This window comes from Myotis nattereri, assembly GCF_964212035.1.
Source record: "Myotis nattereri genome assembly, chromosome: 9".
Classification (NCBI taxonomy): domain Eukaryota; kingdom Metazoa; phylum Chordata; class Mammalia; order Chiroptera; family Vespertilionidae; genus Myotis; species Myotis nattereri.
Genome location: NC_138084.1, coordinates 66,532,702 through 66,548,001, shown reverse-complemented (window position 1 = coordinate 66,548,001; position 15,300 = coordinate 66,532,702). Strand labels below are relative to the sequence as shown.

General features: G+C 38.2%; 1 protein-coding gene across 2 annotated transcripts in view; it reads right to left on the bottom strand.

Moving 5' to 3' along the window:
• Window positions 1-9,356: 9,356 nt before the first annotated feature.
• CEP126 (centrosomal protein 126) overlaps window positions 9,357-15,300 on the bottom strand; it is a 65,686-nt gene continuing 59,742 nt past the window's right edge. For both annotated transcript variants that reach the window (XM_081098529.1, XM_081098530.1), the window contains exon 11: window positions 9,357-9,690. In XM_081098529.1, the coding sequence (XP_080954655.1) occupies window positions 9,628-9,690 (63 nt within the window). In that variant the 3' untranslated portion in view covers window positions 9,357-9,627. The remainder of the gene's footprint in view (window positions 9,691-15,300) is intronic.

Here is a 15,300-nt window from a genome sequence, read left to right as displayed (position 1 = left end):
ATCCACGCAACTTTCAAATTCCTTAAAAATAGAACTATTAGTCCTGGCCGGTGTGGCTCAGTTGGTTGGAGCGTCGTTCTATACACTAAAAGGTGGTGGATTCGATTCCTGGTCAGGGTACATACTCTGGCTTCAGTTTGATACCCAGTCAGGGCACATGTGGGAAGCAACTGATCGATGTTTCTCTCTCACATCAATGTTTCTCTCCCTTCTTCTCTCTCTCTCTAAAATAAAAATATCCATTAAGAAATAGAACTATCATATGATCCAGCAATTCCACTTTTGAGTATTTATCAGAAGGAAACAAAACCAGTATCTCAAAAAGATGTTTGCATCCCCATGCTCATTGCAGCATTATTTACAATAGTCAAGATGCAGAAACAACCAGTAAAGGGTGAAAGAGACTTGCATTGACTGTGATATGAAAGGCCACTAGAGGGCAGTATATTACATTCGATTTTTTAAAAAATAGACATTAGCTTAATACAATTTGACCTAGTTTTGCAACTGATTAGGTTAGACATAAAATTACACTTAGGAACATGTCGGACTATTAATTTAATGTTATTTGAGGACCTACTATGTGGCATACACTGAGTTAGCAATAATTTGATAAATTAAAACATTATACAATTTAGTAAGAAAAAAAACCATGATAATAGAAGGCAGTTATCCATGCGTTTTTGCCTTCCGCCTGCCTTTCAGATTTTATATCTGGACACTACTCAACTTGCAACATGAGCTGAAGTCACACTGAACTACTTGTAGTTGTCTTGCACATATTATCCTCTGTTCCTGGGATATTGTTCATGCTTCTTTCTGCCTGGTGAAACCTAACTTACACGTCAAGCCCCAATGCCCTGACTTTCCCAGGCAAAGATAAATGCAGGCACTGCTTTCTCACTCTACTCCTTTGGGGCCAAGTGTAACCCTATTACAGTTGATTACTTCTGTCTCTTTTCTCCGGAAAACTGAGCTACTGGAAGGCAGAGGATGTGTTACTTTTGTTTCTCTAGCTGTGGTAGTGCCTGTCACACAGTGCTTAAAATGCATATTTAATACATGAGCAAATTAAAGTGCTATGAACAGATGATGTAATGAGATCATTTTCTACCTAATCTCTTCATTGATCCTTCCATCTTCTCCTTCCATACATACTACTGTAAAGCAGCTAACAACCTTCAAAGCAAACCAAAGACACTCTGTTTTGATTTGCTGATGGTGAGAGACAGTTAGGCTTTGGCAAATGAGAAAGAGAAAGGGAATTTTGGAAAATAATTGAGGTTTCCATTATATTTCCCCCATGACACCCTGAGGGATGACACACACTTTAGAAATATATGACTGAGACTAAATAATCCTTGTTCTTTCATCCCCTTCTTACACTAGTATTAATTACTTGGCCCAAAGTGGTTTTGTTTGCCATTTGGCTAACAGGTTTTATTCTAGAATTCTTCCTTTCTTAAAAAGGTAGTCATAAGAACAAAAAATGGACCAATAGTTGGTCAGGGCTATACAAGATAAATTTTGGCTCAATGGAGCCAGTCTTCATGGTACAGTGAGTGGTAAAGGATGCATAACTCTATGTGCAAATAAAAATAATCAGTCAAGCCCTAGCCGGTTTGGCTCAGTGAATAGAGCGTTGGCCTGCAGACTGAAGGGTCCCGGGTTTGATTCCGGTCAAGGGCATGTTCCCTGGTTGCGGGCACATCCCCAGTAGGGGCTGTGCAGGAGGCAGCTGATTGATGTTTCTCTCTCATCAATGTTTCTAACTCTCTATCCCTCTCCCTTCCTCTGCAAAAAAATCAATAAAATATATTTTTAAAAAATCAGTCAAGATGTTGGACTCAACACGGAATGCAGATTATGAACGCTACATCTAACTGTATTAAAATTGAGGACATAACCACACTGAAGAGGTTGGGGAAGAAAGGAGCTGACCTAAGTAGCTTTGGAAGAGAGTCTGTTGAGTGAATCAATAAAGCTGAAGGCAAAATGGCATAAACATGTACTTTAGGTGATGAATTTGTTTGTCGTAGGTGTAGGAGTTAGTAATTCTGAAAGTACTTTTCACTGTGTACTAGGGTTAAGTTAGTGCATGCATTGTGAATAATGAGAGCCAGGTTTCTCAATGTCAAGAAAAAAGGGAAATAAACATTTTTGGAAAAATTTTTGGAATTTTTTATGTAAAAGAGTTATAGAGATATAAAAACTAAATTATAGTTATATACTTAAGGAATTATTTTTGAGGATCCCAACATGGTGGCTGGCAGGAAGGTAGTGAGGAAGAGAGTGTGAGTGAATAAAGGAGAGGTGTGTGGTGTTTGTGTGTGGGTGAGAAAGGGACAGTTATATCTCATTGGTGTCTTGGGGACTGGCAGATCAGGATCGCCTGGTCGGGTAGTCCCTGCTACTGCCATAGGCACTCCCCGGCTGAGTGTGACTTTGATGTGGAGCCCACACCATCTTGAAGGGAGGCAGGCAGCAGAGGCCAGGAGCACAGCCACACCAACACCCAGATGGGCCTCAGACACCACACCGGACCCACACAGTGAGCTGCTTGCCAGCCATAACTTGCGAGGGACCATGCCGCTCCCTGCAGTGAGTGCACACTACCTCGCTGCAGGCTCCCAGATATCTGCAGTGACTGCCTGCCAGAGAGACTTCCTGTGCCTGCCTGCCAAGGCTCCTGGACCCCACACTTCAGGGATCCAGTGCTCAAGGACCCTGCACTCCAGGACCCCATGCTGTGAGTGCAAGCCAGGGAAACCCCACACTCTGCCTCACCCAGGCCCCAGGACTGTGTTACAATTGCACTGCCAGAGGGACCTGGGGCACCACCCTGCTGCAGGTGCCAGGGCTGCACAGCAAATTGCATGCCAGAGGGCTCTGGGACCCGCCGTGCACAACAGAGGAACTGTGCATGTACCCCCACCAACCCTAAGCATCTGCAGCAGACAAGTGAGGGACCAGATTGTGGGGTAAGGGAGTACAATTCAGAGCATAGACCAGGGGTCCTCAAACTTTTTAAACAGGGGGGGCCAGTTCACTGTCCCTCAGACCGTTGAAGGGCCGGACTATAGTTTAAAAAAAAACTATGAACAAATTCCTATGCACACTGCACATATCTTATTTTGAAGTAAAAAAACAAAACGGGAACAAATACAATATTTGTATTTGCATGTGGCCAGCGGATCGTAGTTTGAGGACCCCTGGCATAGACAATGAAGGCATGAGGCTCAAGGCAGACCCAGCCTCTGGGCTAAGGAATCCTGGACCATTGGACTGCTAGGGGTTTCAATTTCTCAGACCTCAAGCAGGTTTTCCAGGGCCAGAAAGAGACAGCAACTCTCATTACATAAAAATAAATACAAAGGGACACCAAAAATGGGGAGACAAAGAAATAATCCCCAAAAGAAAGAAAAGGAGGAATCACCAGAAAAGGAACTAAGTGAAATGGAGGCAATTTGTCAGAGAAAGAATTCAGAGTAATGGTTATAAGAATGTTCAAACATCTGGATGAGAGATTCACTAACATGTGTAAGAATCAGGAGGAAATGAAAAATGGCAGCTGCAATAAGGAACACAATGGAAGGTTTCAACAGACTAGAAGCAGCTGAGGACCGAATCAGCGAGTTAGAAGACAGGGTAGAAAAAACACCCAATCTGAACAGCAATTGGAAAAAAATTAAAAAGCAGGAGGAGACTTTAAGGGAGCTTTAGGACAACATGAAATGAAGCAACATCCACATCATAGGGTTGCCAGAAGGACAAGAGGAGGAGCAAGGAATAGAAAATCTATTTGAAGAAATAATGACAGAAAACTTCCCTGACTTGGGGAAGAAAAAAGTCACACAAGCACAGAGAGTCCCAAACAAGATGAACCTAAAAAGACCCACACCAAAACACATTGTAATTACAATGGCAAACGTTAATGATAAAGAAAGAATCTTAAGGGCTGGAAGAGAGAGACAGAATGTTACCTACAAGGGATCTCCCATTAGACTATCAAATGCTTTCTGAACAGAAACACATCAGGCCAGAAGGTATTGGAATAAAGTATACAAAGCAATGAAAAGCAAGGGACTGAATCCAAGAATACTCTATCCAGCAAAGCAATCATTTAAAATTGAAGGTGAAATCAGGAGCTTTGTAGAATAAAACAGGCTAAGGGAGTTTATTATTACCAAACCAGCAATGCAAGAAATCCTAAAGGGAGTGGTATAATAAGAAGAATAGAAATAGAGGTATAAACACAGATATAAAGAATAAAAATACCAAAAACAAGTTCCTATCAATAATAATCTTACATGTAAATGGATTAAATGCTCCAATCAAAAGACATAGGGCAGCTGAATAGATAAGAAAACATATGCTGTCTACAAGAGACCTACCTCAGAACAAAGGACTCACACAGACTAATAGTGAAGGGATGGAAAAAATTTTCAGGCAAACAGAAATGAGAAAAAAAGCTGGGGTAGTAATACTTATATCTGACAAAACAGACTTCAAAAGTGAAGGCCATGACCAGAGATGTGGAAGGTCACTTCATAATACTAATGGGATGGGCACAACTAGAGGATATAACTGTGATAAAAATATATGCACTCAATACAGGAGCTCCCAAATACATAAAAACACTTCTGGAAGATATCAAGAGAGAGATTGACAGCAATGCAATAATAGTAGGGGACTTTCATACCCCATTGAAATCACTGTATAAATCTTCTAGACAAAAAATCAACAAAGAAACAGTAATCCTAAACAACTCACTAGATCAGATGGAACTAATTAACATCCTCAGAACATTTCTCCTCAAGGCTACAGACTGTACATTCTTCTTAAGTGCACATGAGACATTTTCAAAGATAGACCACATATTAGGACACAGGCAAAGTCTCTACAAATTCAAGACTGAAATCATATCAAGAATCTTCTTAGATCACAATGGCATAATATTAGAAATCAACTACAATAAAAACAATCAAAACAAATACATGGAAGCTAAATAGCATGTTATTAAACAATGATTGGGTTACCAAAGAGATCAAAGAAGAAATAAAAAACATCCTGGAAATAAATGACAATGAAAATACAATAATCCAAAAATCTGTGGGATACAGTGAAAGCAATTCTGAGAGAGAAGTTCATAGGCTACCTCAAAAAATAAGAAAAACTGGTAATAAGTTAACTAACCCTACAATTTAAAGAATTAGAAAGAGAATGACAAGAAATCCCAGAGTAAGGAAATAACAAAGATCAGAGCAGAAATAAATGACATAAGAGGCCAAAAACAAACAAACACAAAACCAACCCCACCCCCAAAACAAACAAACAAAAAAAACAGTACAAAAAATCAATAGAACCACGAGCTGGTTCTTTGAAAGGATAAACAAGATTGATGAACCTTTAGCCAGGCTCACTAAGAAACAAAAAGAGAGGACCCAAAAAAACAAAATCAGAAATGAAAGAGGTGAAGTAACAACCAACCCTAGAAACATACAAAGGATTGTAAAAAAAAATAAAAATACTACAAACATCTCTATTTCAACAAACTGGACAACCTAGGAAAAATGGACACATTCCTAGAAAAACAAAGCCTTCCGAAACTCAATCAGGAAGAATCAGATAATATGAATAGGCTGATAACTTCTGATGAAATTGAAGCAGTAATACAAAAACATCCAGCAAACAAAAGCCCTGGACCTGGCTTCCCAGGGGAGTTTTACCAAACATTCAAAGAAGTACTAACACCTACCCTCCTCAGATTATTCTAAAAAATTCAAGAGGCAGGAACACTTCCAAGTTCTTTTTATGAAGCCAGCATTACCCTAATCCAAAAACCAGAGAAAGACATTACAAAGAAAAAGAATTACAGGCCAATATCCCTGATGAATATAGATGCTAAAATCCTCAACAAAATATTAGCAAATCACATCCAGCAACACATTAAAAAGATCATACACCATGACCAAGTAGGATTTATCCTGGTGATGCAAGGCTGGTACAATATCTGCAAATCAATTAACATGATACATCACATAAACAAATTGAAAGACAAAAATCACATGATCAATCAATTGATGCAGAAAAAGCATTGGACAAAATCCAACATCCTTTTTTGATAAAAACTCTCAGCAAAGTGGGAATAGAGGGATATATCTCAACATAATAAAAGCCTTATATGACAAACCTCCAGCAAACATCGTTAAAACCATTTCCCTTAAGAACAGGAACAAGACAGTGATGCCCACGTTCACCACTCCAGTTCAACATAGTACTGGAAATGCTAGCCATAGCAATCAGACAAGAGGAAGAAATAAAAGGCATCCAAATTGGAATGCTAGCCATAGCAATCAGACAAGAGGAAGAAATAAAAGGTATCCAAAATTGGAAAAGAAGAAGTAAACCTGTCCTTATTCATAGGTGACATAATACTATATATAGAAAACCCCAAAGACTCCATCAAAAAACCACCAGAGCTAATAAATGAATTCAGCAATGTAACAGGATACAAAATTAACACCCAGAAATCTATGGCCTTTTTATATACCAATAAGGAACTCACAGAAAGAGAGGTGGGGAAAAAAAATCCCATTTACCATTGCACCAAAAAAATTAAGATACCTAGGAATAAACTTAACTACGATGGTAAAAGATCTGTACTCGAAAAACTACAGGACATTGAAAAGAGATAGAGGAAGACATAAACACATGGAAGAAGGTAACATGTTCATGGATTGGTAGAATCAACATCACTAAAATGTCCATACTACCCAAAGCAATCTATAGATTCAATGCAATCCCCATTAAAATACCAACAGCATATTTCACAGATCTAGAACAAACTCTCCAAAAATTCATCTGGAATAAAAAAAGACCCCGCAATCCTGAGAAAGAAGAACAAGGTATATCCTTTTTTTAATGGTATATTTTTATGTTTTAAAATCTGAATACTCACTAAAATTTAAGCACCATGATGGCAAATACTTAATTTTATCTTTCACTGTATTCCTAGCACATAGAGCAGTATCTAGCACATAATAGGGACTAGGTAATTGAACAAATGAATTTTTCCTTTATTTATTATTTTGATCTGCCACTATATACCCTATTTTAATTCCGAAGGGCACAGAAATGAATGACAATCTTTACCTTTCAGGAGCTCTTCATAGAAGAACAGACTTATACACTGAGTGGTCAGATTATTATGACCACCTGATGTTTGTAGGCAAATTAGCTATAATTTCGCGCTGAAGTTGCTAGAGGGCCAGACCATTATAAATAGGGAAGCAGGTTGTTTATGACAGTAGAAGTGATTTTTTTCTGAAGATATGGGTAAACAATGTGATTTAACAGCCTTTGAACGTGGTATATATATATATATATATATATATATATATATATATATATATCTATCTATCTATCTATCTCAATATCATACACACACAGAGAATTATGATTCAGTGTACAAAGGATGTAATTATAGAGAGGAGGTAGTAGGAAGGATCATTAGGAAAAAATGGAGAAAGTTCAACCCCAGCATAATTTAAAGTAATAAATAAAAGTTTATCAGGCATTTATAGTTAGGATTAGAGGGAAGGCATTCCAAGCTAAGGGTATAGTTTATGACTAGGCAGAGGCATGAAATAGCAGGTGGTATTTGGGAATTGTAAAGAGTTTGGTAATTGGAGTAAGTCAAGCATGTCAAACTCAAAGGCTAAGTGGGCCAAATAAACAAGGTTTAAGTTTATGTGGGCCGCAAAAGAAGTAAAAGCTTCAATTTTCATAGAAACATAGGTTTATTTCGATAGAGACATGCTGAATACAAAGGGCTGAAATGAATGAGTAATCGTTAACATAAAATAATAGAACATTTAAATAAAATTTAATATTTTTTTCTTGAACATTAACTTACTAGACACTGAATAACTGTACAAATTAAGAGTAACACAAATAAACCTATTTTTCTTGTTTTCCGAAAGCAAAATATTTCCTGTTGCACACACCAAACAAGTCAGTCCAAGACTAATGACGTGGCAATCGGCTGCTAAAATATTCGCTGCTAATATTAGTGGAGAGAAATGGTGCGCCTTTCCGTAAGGGAAGTGAATGCAACATGATTATAGTAATCAATCATTAGGGAATGTTGTAGTTCGTTATTAATAATAATAATAACAGGATATTGTAAAAATTAAGTTATGTAATTTTTATTAAAACATTTCTTACATACCGTTATATTGGCTAGGCTGCAAAAATATTCGTGTGGCCCACAGGCTGCAAGTTTGACATGCTTGGAGTAAGTGATGTGGTGGGAAAGGTGGTGGTAGGTAAGCAATGCGGACTCAGAACATGAAGAGCCTTAAATATTGTGATAAGGAGTGCACATTTCCTCCAGTCGCTGAACGGGAAGCTCTGAAAACCTTTAAGATGAGATTGATAAGACAGATTTTCACTTGGGCCATTTTGCTCACATGTTAGAAATGCCAAACTTAAAAAATTCAGCTTGGAAAAGTCTAGATGAGAGGTGATGACAATCTGAAGTAGAGATAGGTTGAGGGGAAATAAAAGAATGTATAATTCTATACATCTTTTTTAGTGATTATACAACTTTTGTCTTTGTTTCTATACTTAAAAAACAACCTTCTAGAATAGATCTAGAGACACAGAAGCAGGGAACAGACTGTTGAATCTCAGAGGGAAGGCATGGATGGGTGGGTGGGTGGAAAGAACTCGTATGCATATATGCATAACCCATGGACACTGACAATAGGGTGGTGAAGGCCTGGGGTGGGGAGCAGGGGCAGCTAGAAGAAGTCAATGGGAAGGGGGAAAGGGGATATATGTAATACTTTCAACAATAAAGATTAAAAAAAATTCTGGGGCAAAAACCCCCCACACAAAAACCAAAACCCAAGACCCAAAACAAACAAACAAAAAATACAACCTTCTAATATAACTGGTTTTCCAAATAGACATTTCTCCTGGGAAAAGAACATACTGATCAGGCAATTCAAGCAATCTAGTGGGGACTGCAGTTTATCTTCTATATTTACCATTTACCTTGTGAGCTTTCTAGTGGAGTCAGTTCTTTAGACACCAATCAAAATTAAAGTGATAACTAATTTCTGTACATGCAGAATTGAGAACAAGACCCCTTGGTAACATCTCCAAAGTACAGAGATCCTTCAGAGCCCTAAACAAATAGTTTTACTACTGATGACAGATATTATTAATCATAAACTTCTTATACCACTGTACACAAATTTAATAGAATTTACTAGAAATTTCAGATAAACAAAGCTTCTCAACTGTAGCTAATAATTTGAATAACAAATTAGCCTTCATTTTCTTTTAAAATATAATGAGTTTATTTCCAATAGCATGCTCATTAAAAACAATAAATATTTCCATTCATTAAAAATGAATTATCAAAAAATACATAATAAAGTATAATTTGTAGCAAAAATGTAAACTAGTTTATCTATTTCTATTACCCATGTTATACTTTACCTTTATTTTATGGTTTAGTGTATTAATAATTAACAAAATACATAAATAAATGATATATTTACAGGAGATTTGAAAAAAATAATGATTCTATTTAATAGTTACTGGTATATTTCATCAGTATTTTCTGTGCAATCTGGATCCAATGTCGGGGGACAGACTGGTCCTTGGCTGCATGTTCTGTAACATAATTTCAGAATATTCTTTTACTGTTGTATTATGGACTTTACAGTGGATCTCCTTATAGATTACAGATTTTAAAAAGGTTAAAGTCATAATTAAAACTCTCAAATGCTACATATGCATTAATCTCAACATAGACATCTGACTAATTACAATAATTCACCATCTTCACTCTTTGATATTGGTAAAAGTTGTTTGAGAGGTTTTTAAAATCATAATCTGATGTGTAAATGTTTAAAATTTAATCATTTTATTTTCTACAGGAAGCACTTGTAACTCATATAGTACCTTAGGAGTAATTTAACAACATGCATTGGGCTAAAGAAGTTGCTTGAAAAGGTAATTGTTCAAAATTCATTAAATTTATTTTATTTAAAACAGTAAGTAAAATATTCCAAATGAAAATCCTGCTTATAAGATTCATAGTTTTTACATTGAAAAATCATGGCGGGTGTCCTGAGGATGCCCCGCAGTAACTCTATTATACTATATTGTTTGCATATCATCTCTACTAGAATATAAGCTCCTTGAGAATAGGAGATGTTTTCCTCTTCCTAGTCCCTGTCCTAGCAGAGTGCCTGGCACATGGCAAGACTTAGGCAATATCTGTTCAATGAAGAGACCAATATGATAGCTTAAAAAAAAAAAATCATGCGGCTATGGTTGCCAAATGGACAGGACAAAGTAATTTTGGACAAGACAAAGCTTGGGCTGAATAAGCTTTTCTAGCCAGGATGACACTAAAGTCAATTCTCAAAGAGTAAGAGAAAGGGTTTTATGAGAGCAATCCCCGTGAGGCAGTGGGAGCAGCATGGGCCCTGGAAGCCTGCAGAGAGTTCTGGGATCAACCTGTGCTCAGCAGTGTGCAAGTTACGAGCTGAGAAGCAAATGGAGGCGAGAGTGGAAAGGTCTTGAATGCAGTTCTCCCGAGTTTGTCTTTTTGGTAATGGGTAACCACCGAGGTTAGGTTTTAAGCAGGAGAGTGATATGTTCACGTGTTAAAAAGAATTATTTTGGTAGTAATTGGGTGTAAGATATACTGGAGAGAGCAAACCTGGAGGCTGTTGAAATGGTCCAGATGAGAAATGATGAATTCTTAAACTAAGACACTATCAGTAAGAGTGAGAGGAGTGATATTATTAGAAGGATTTACTGTGTAGGGCAGTGATGGAGAACCTATGACACGCGTGTCAGAGGTGACATGCGAACTCATTTTTTTGGTTGATTTTTCTTTGTTAAATGGCATTTAAATATATAAAATAAATATCAAAAATATAAGTCTTTGTTTTACTATGGTTGCAAAGATCAAAAAGTTTCTATATGTGACACGGCACCAGAGTTAAGTTAGGGTTTTTCAAAATGCTGACACGCCGAGCTCAAAACGTTCGCCATCACTGGTCTAGGGTTATGAGAGAATGAGAAGCCTGGATGAGACTTCTAATTTTTATCTGGGAAATTTGGTGGATGATGGTGTCATTAATTGAAATAAGAAATAAACTGATGAACAAAATAGATTCAGAGACATAGAAGCATGGAACAGACTGATGAGTTTCAGAGGGAAGCCAGGGGTTGGTGTGGAGAGATTAACGGGGAACTTATATGCATATATGCACACAGCCCATGGACACAAACAATAGTGTGGTGAAGGCCTGGGAGGGACGGGGTCAATTGAAAAAAAAGGGGGGGCATCTGTAATACTTTCAACTATAAAGATAAATAAATAAAGAATTATAAAGGTAGGACATAGTTTGGGTGGCGGGGAGGCAGTGAAGGGAAAGTGCAAATCCTGGCTCTGCCACTGAACAGCTCTAAGATTTGAGGACATTATTTGATGTCCCTAGTTTAGAAGACTAAACAACAGAATATGTGTGAAACTACTTGGCAGAGTACTTTTCTTTTTTAAATATGTTTTTATTGATTTCAGAGAAAGGAAAGAAGAGGGAGAGAGATAGAAATATCAATGAGAGAGAGGATCATTGAATGGCTGCCTCCTGCACACCCCCTACTGGGGATCGAGCCTGCAACCTGGGCATTTGCCCTGACCGGGAATTGAACCATTATCTCCTGGTTCATGGGTCGATGCTCAACCACTGAGCCACACCAATCAGGCAGCACAGTACTTTTCAGAGGTAGGAATCCAGTAGGTATAATGTTGTGAAGTTGAGAAATTCAGTTCCTGAGTTAACCACACAATACATTGTACATTGTAAAGCTAGACATCCTATATAATAAAAGCCTAATGTGCTAAGTGTCTGACCATTTGACCAGTCGCTATGACACATACTGACCACCAGAGGGCAGATGTTCCAACTGGTAGGTTAGCTTGCTGCTGGGGTCCAGCCAATCGGGACTGGGCAAGATGGGCCAGACACTCCTTGGACCCTCCTGTGGTCCCTCCCCAGCCCTGATGGTGCACTGGTAGGGTCCCTTGGCCTGGTCTGCACCCTCTTGCAATCCAGGACCCCTCAGGGGATGTTGGAGAGCTGGTTTTGGCCTGATCCCTGCAGGCCAGGATGAGGGACCCCACCGGTGCATGAATCCATGCACTGGGACTCTAGTATATTATATGACACATGTTAAAATTTAAAAACAAAATATTTCTAAGTTCATATGGGCATAAAAACATTGGAGCTGAATGTAAAAGGAAATAAAAACGTTAATAAAAAACTTACCTGCAACATCTCCAAAACAACAAATACTCCCAAATAGATATTTCTGCTATTATATGGAGAGATGGAAATCTTTTTCTAAGACACATCCCTATTGAAAAACTAGGCTATACCACAATTGTCCTGGTAAATACAATACAGTTTTGGTGATCATACATACAGAAAGTTTAGAATTAAAGTTATATTTTGCATTTTGAGAACTTATATATTAAATAATTTTACTTATTGAAATGCAATGGGATCCAGGAACAAATTTTGAGAGCTTTTAAAAGACAAAAGTATATCTACAGTCCATTTACTTTACTTCCAGAGGGGGCACGAAGTACCGATGTATCCTTGCCTTAAATATAACTCGAAAAGTTTGGACATATGTTTCCTGAACTTAAAATAAATTACAAGCAGCTAAACAGAAGACTTGAAGGCAAGACAGAGGTACAGGTAATCCCAGGTGATAAAAAGAAAACAAAAAAGCTATAAAAATATAAACTCTGAAGCTATATATTCACCATAAATGTTAACCTGAGTCTAATAATGAGAAAACAATCAGACAAATCCAGATCATGGGGTATTCAACAAGACAACTGGTTTGGACTTTAGTCTACAAAAGTGTCATTGTGCATGAAAGATGAAAAAGACTCTTCTAGGTTAAGAGACATGACAATCAAATGCAATGTATAATTCTGGTTATACATTGGATACTGAATCAGAGAAATAAAATAGCCATAAAGCCGTTACTTTTCAGACAACTAAGGAACTTTAAATACAGAGTGTGTATCAGATAATACTGTGTCAATATTAAATTTCTTGGGTATGATGATGGTATTGTGATTACGTATTTAGAGGGAAAGTATCATTAGGTCTGTAATTTACTTTCAAACAGTTCATTATGTTTGTGTGAGTATTTATGTATTTCCTGTTCTATTTTATTCTATTCTTTTCTTTTCTATTCTTCCACCCACCCATCATCCATCCATCTATCAGATAAAGGAAGTGTGGCAAAATGTCAATAGTAACCAAATAAAAATATCGCAGAAAAAGGGCAAACAAGAATAAAATGTTAAAATCCCCATCTACAGAATATGGTAAATGAATTTTGATGGCAGAGCCCTGGGGACAGGGTAATTTTAATGTTGGCTGTTTAAACAGGCACTTAATAATTCTGTGATTTTATACTATTTTCCCTGAAAATAAATGGAAGGTTTCTGACTTATATTAGTGATGTCATAATAAGGAAGACTAACATGTTTGGAGATAAAGAGACTGAATAAAGCTAATGGTTACCACATGTCATAAAGAATGAAAAATGATGTAAAATAAAAATTATTTCAAGTCTACTCCTGGTCCCTAATCCTCACCATTACCTTTTCAGTTACTTGTCAGATACTTTAGCAATATAATAACACAGTACACCCATGTGTTCAGTAGAGTAATTTGATGATTAGGTAGCTTTCTCTTCTTATTGAGTATTTACAATTCATGATCAGTTAGTTGTCTGTGGTTAGTACACTGTTTTCAGGTTGAGCTGAGGTGTATAGAAGGGTGATCTCAGTCACTGTAGGTCTTATCTCACTAAAGTGAGGTAAGAACCATAAATGTGCTAAGTCACAGAAAATTGTCACAGTTAAAATTCAGACACAGAAAAACCGTCACTGCAAAAATTACTTAAATTGCTGAATTGATAGAAATAGAAAATTTGGTCAAAAAATCCAAATTAGCATGTAAAAAGTAACCATGAAAAAATAATATACCAGGAGTCAAAGTAGCCATTGCCAAATGAGTTGTGTCTAAAAATCACAGCATCATAAATGCCACACCAGAAAGACCATTTCCAAGAAACACGTGCCCAGTGGTTAAATGAGCTCCAGGAGGGCAGGGACAGTCTTTTTCTACTTCCAATTATTCACCACTGCACTCAGAGCATGCAGAAATCTGAAACGCAGGTAAGAAATGCATAACTTGGAGAACCAAGATGGCGGCATAGGTTAACGCCGGAGTTTGCTGCTTTGAACAACTACTTCAAAAGTAAAACTAAAAGACGGAACGGACATCACCCAGAACCACTGGAACGCTGGCTGAGTGGAAGTCCTACAACTAGGAGGAAAGAGAAACGCATTCGGACACTCAGAGGAGGCGCAGTGCTGAAGTCAAATTCTGAGGTGCGGAGCGGGCTGGCGGCTGAGGGCGCGGTTGGCGTTTTCAATCGGGAGGGAGTCGCAGACTCTGAGCTCCAGATCCGGGCGAGTCTTTAGGGACCCAGACTCAAACGGGAGAAGCGGGACTGCCTGGCTTCGGTCAGAGCGAGTGCAGCTTTCTCTCCGAGCTTTGCAGCGGGTGCTGGGACTCAGAGAGGCAGAGCCCCTGGGGACAGGACTGAGAGCGGCCATAACTGCTCTCTCCGGCCCACCCTGTTGATCCTGTGCGACCCGCCCCGCCCAAGCCCTGCACACAGGCATTTGCCGGATAGCCTCAGGCAAACGCCAGATTAGCACCTCCCTAGAGGACAGAAGTTCTCTCACTGCTGACACAGCTGATTCTCATAGCCACTTGGCCTGGAGGTCAAACCCTCCCTGGAATTAGCTACAACAATCAAGATTTATAAGACTGCGAACAAAGACCACTAGGGGGTGCACCAAGGAAGCATAACAAAATGCGGAGACAAAGAAACAGGACAAAATTGTCAATGGAAGATCTAGAGTTCAGAACCACACTTTTAAGGTCTCTCAAGAACTGTTTAGAAGCCGCCGATAAACTTAATGAGATCTACAAGAAAACTAATGAGACCCTCGATGTTATATTGGGGAACCAACTAGAAATTAAGCATACACTGACTGAAATAAAGAATATTATACAGACTCCTGACAGCAGACCAGAGGAGCGCAAGAATCAAGTCAATGATTTGAAATGCGAGGAAGCAAAAAACACCCAACCGGAAAAGCAA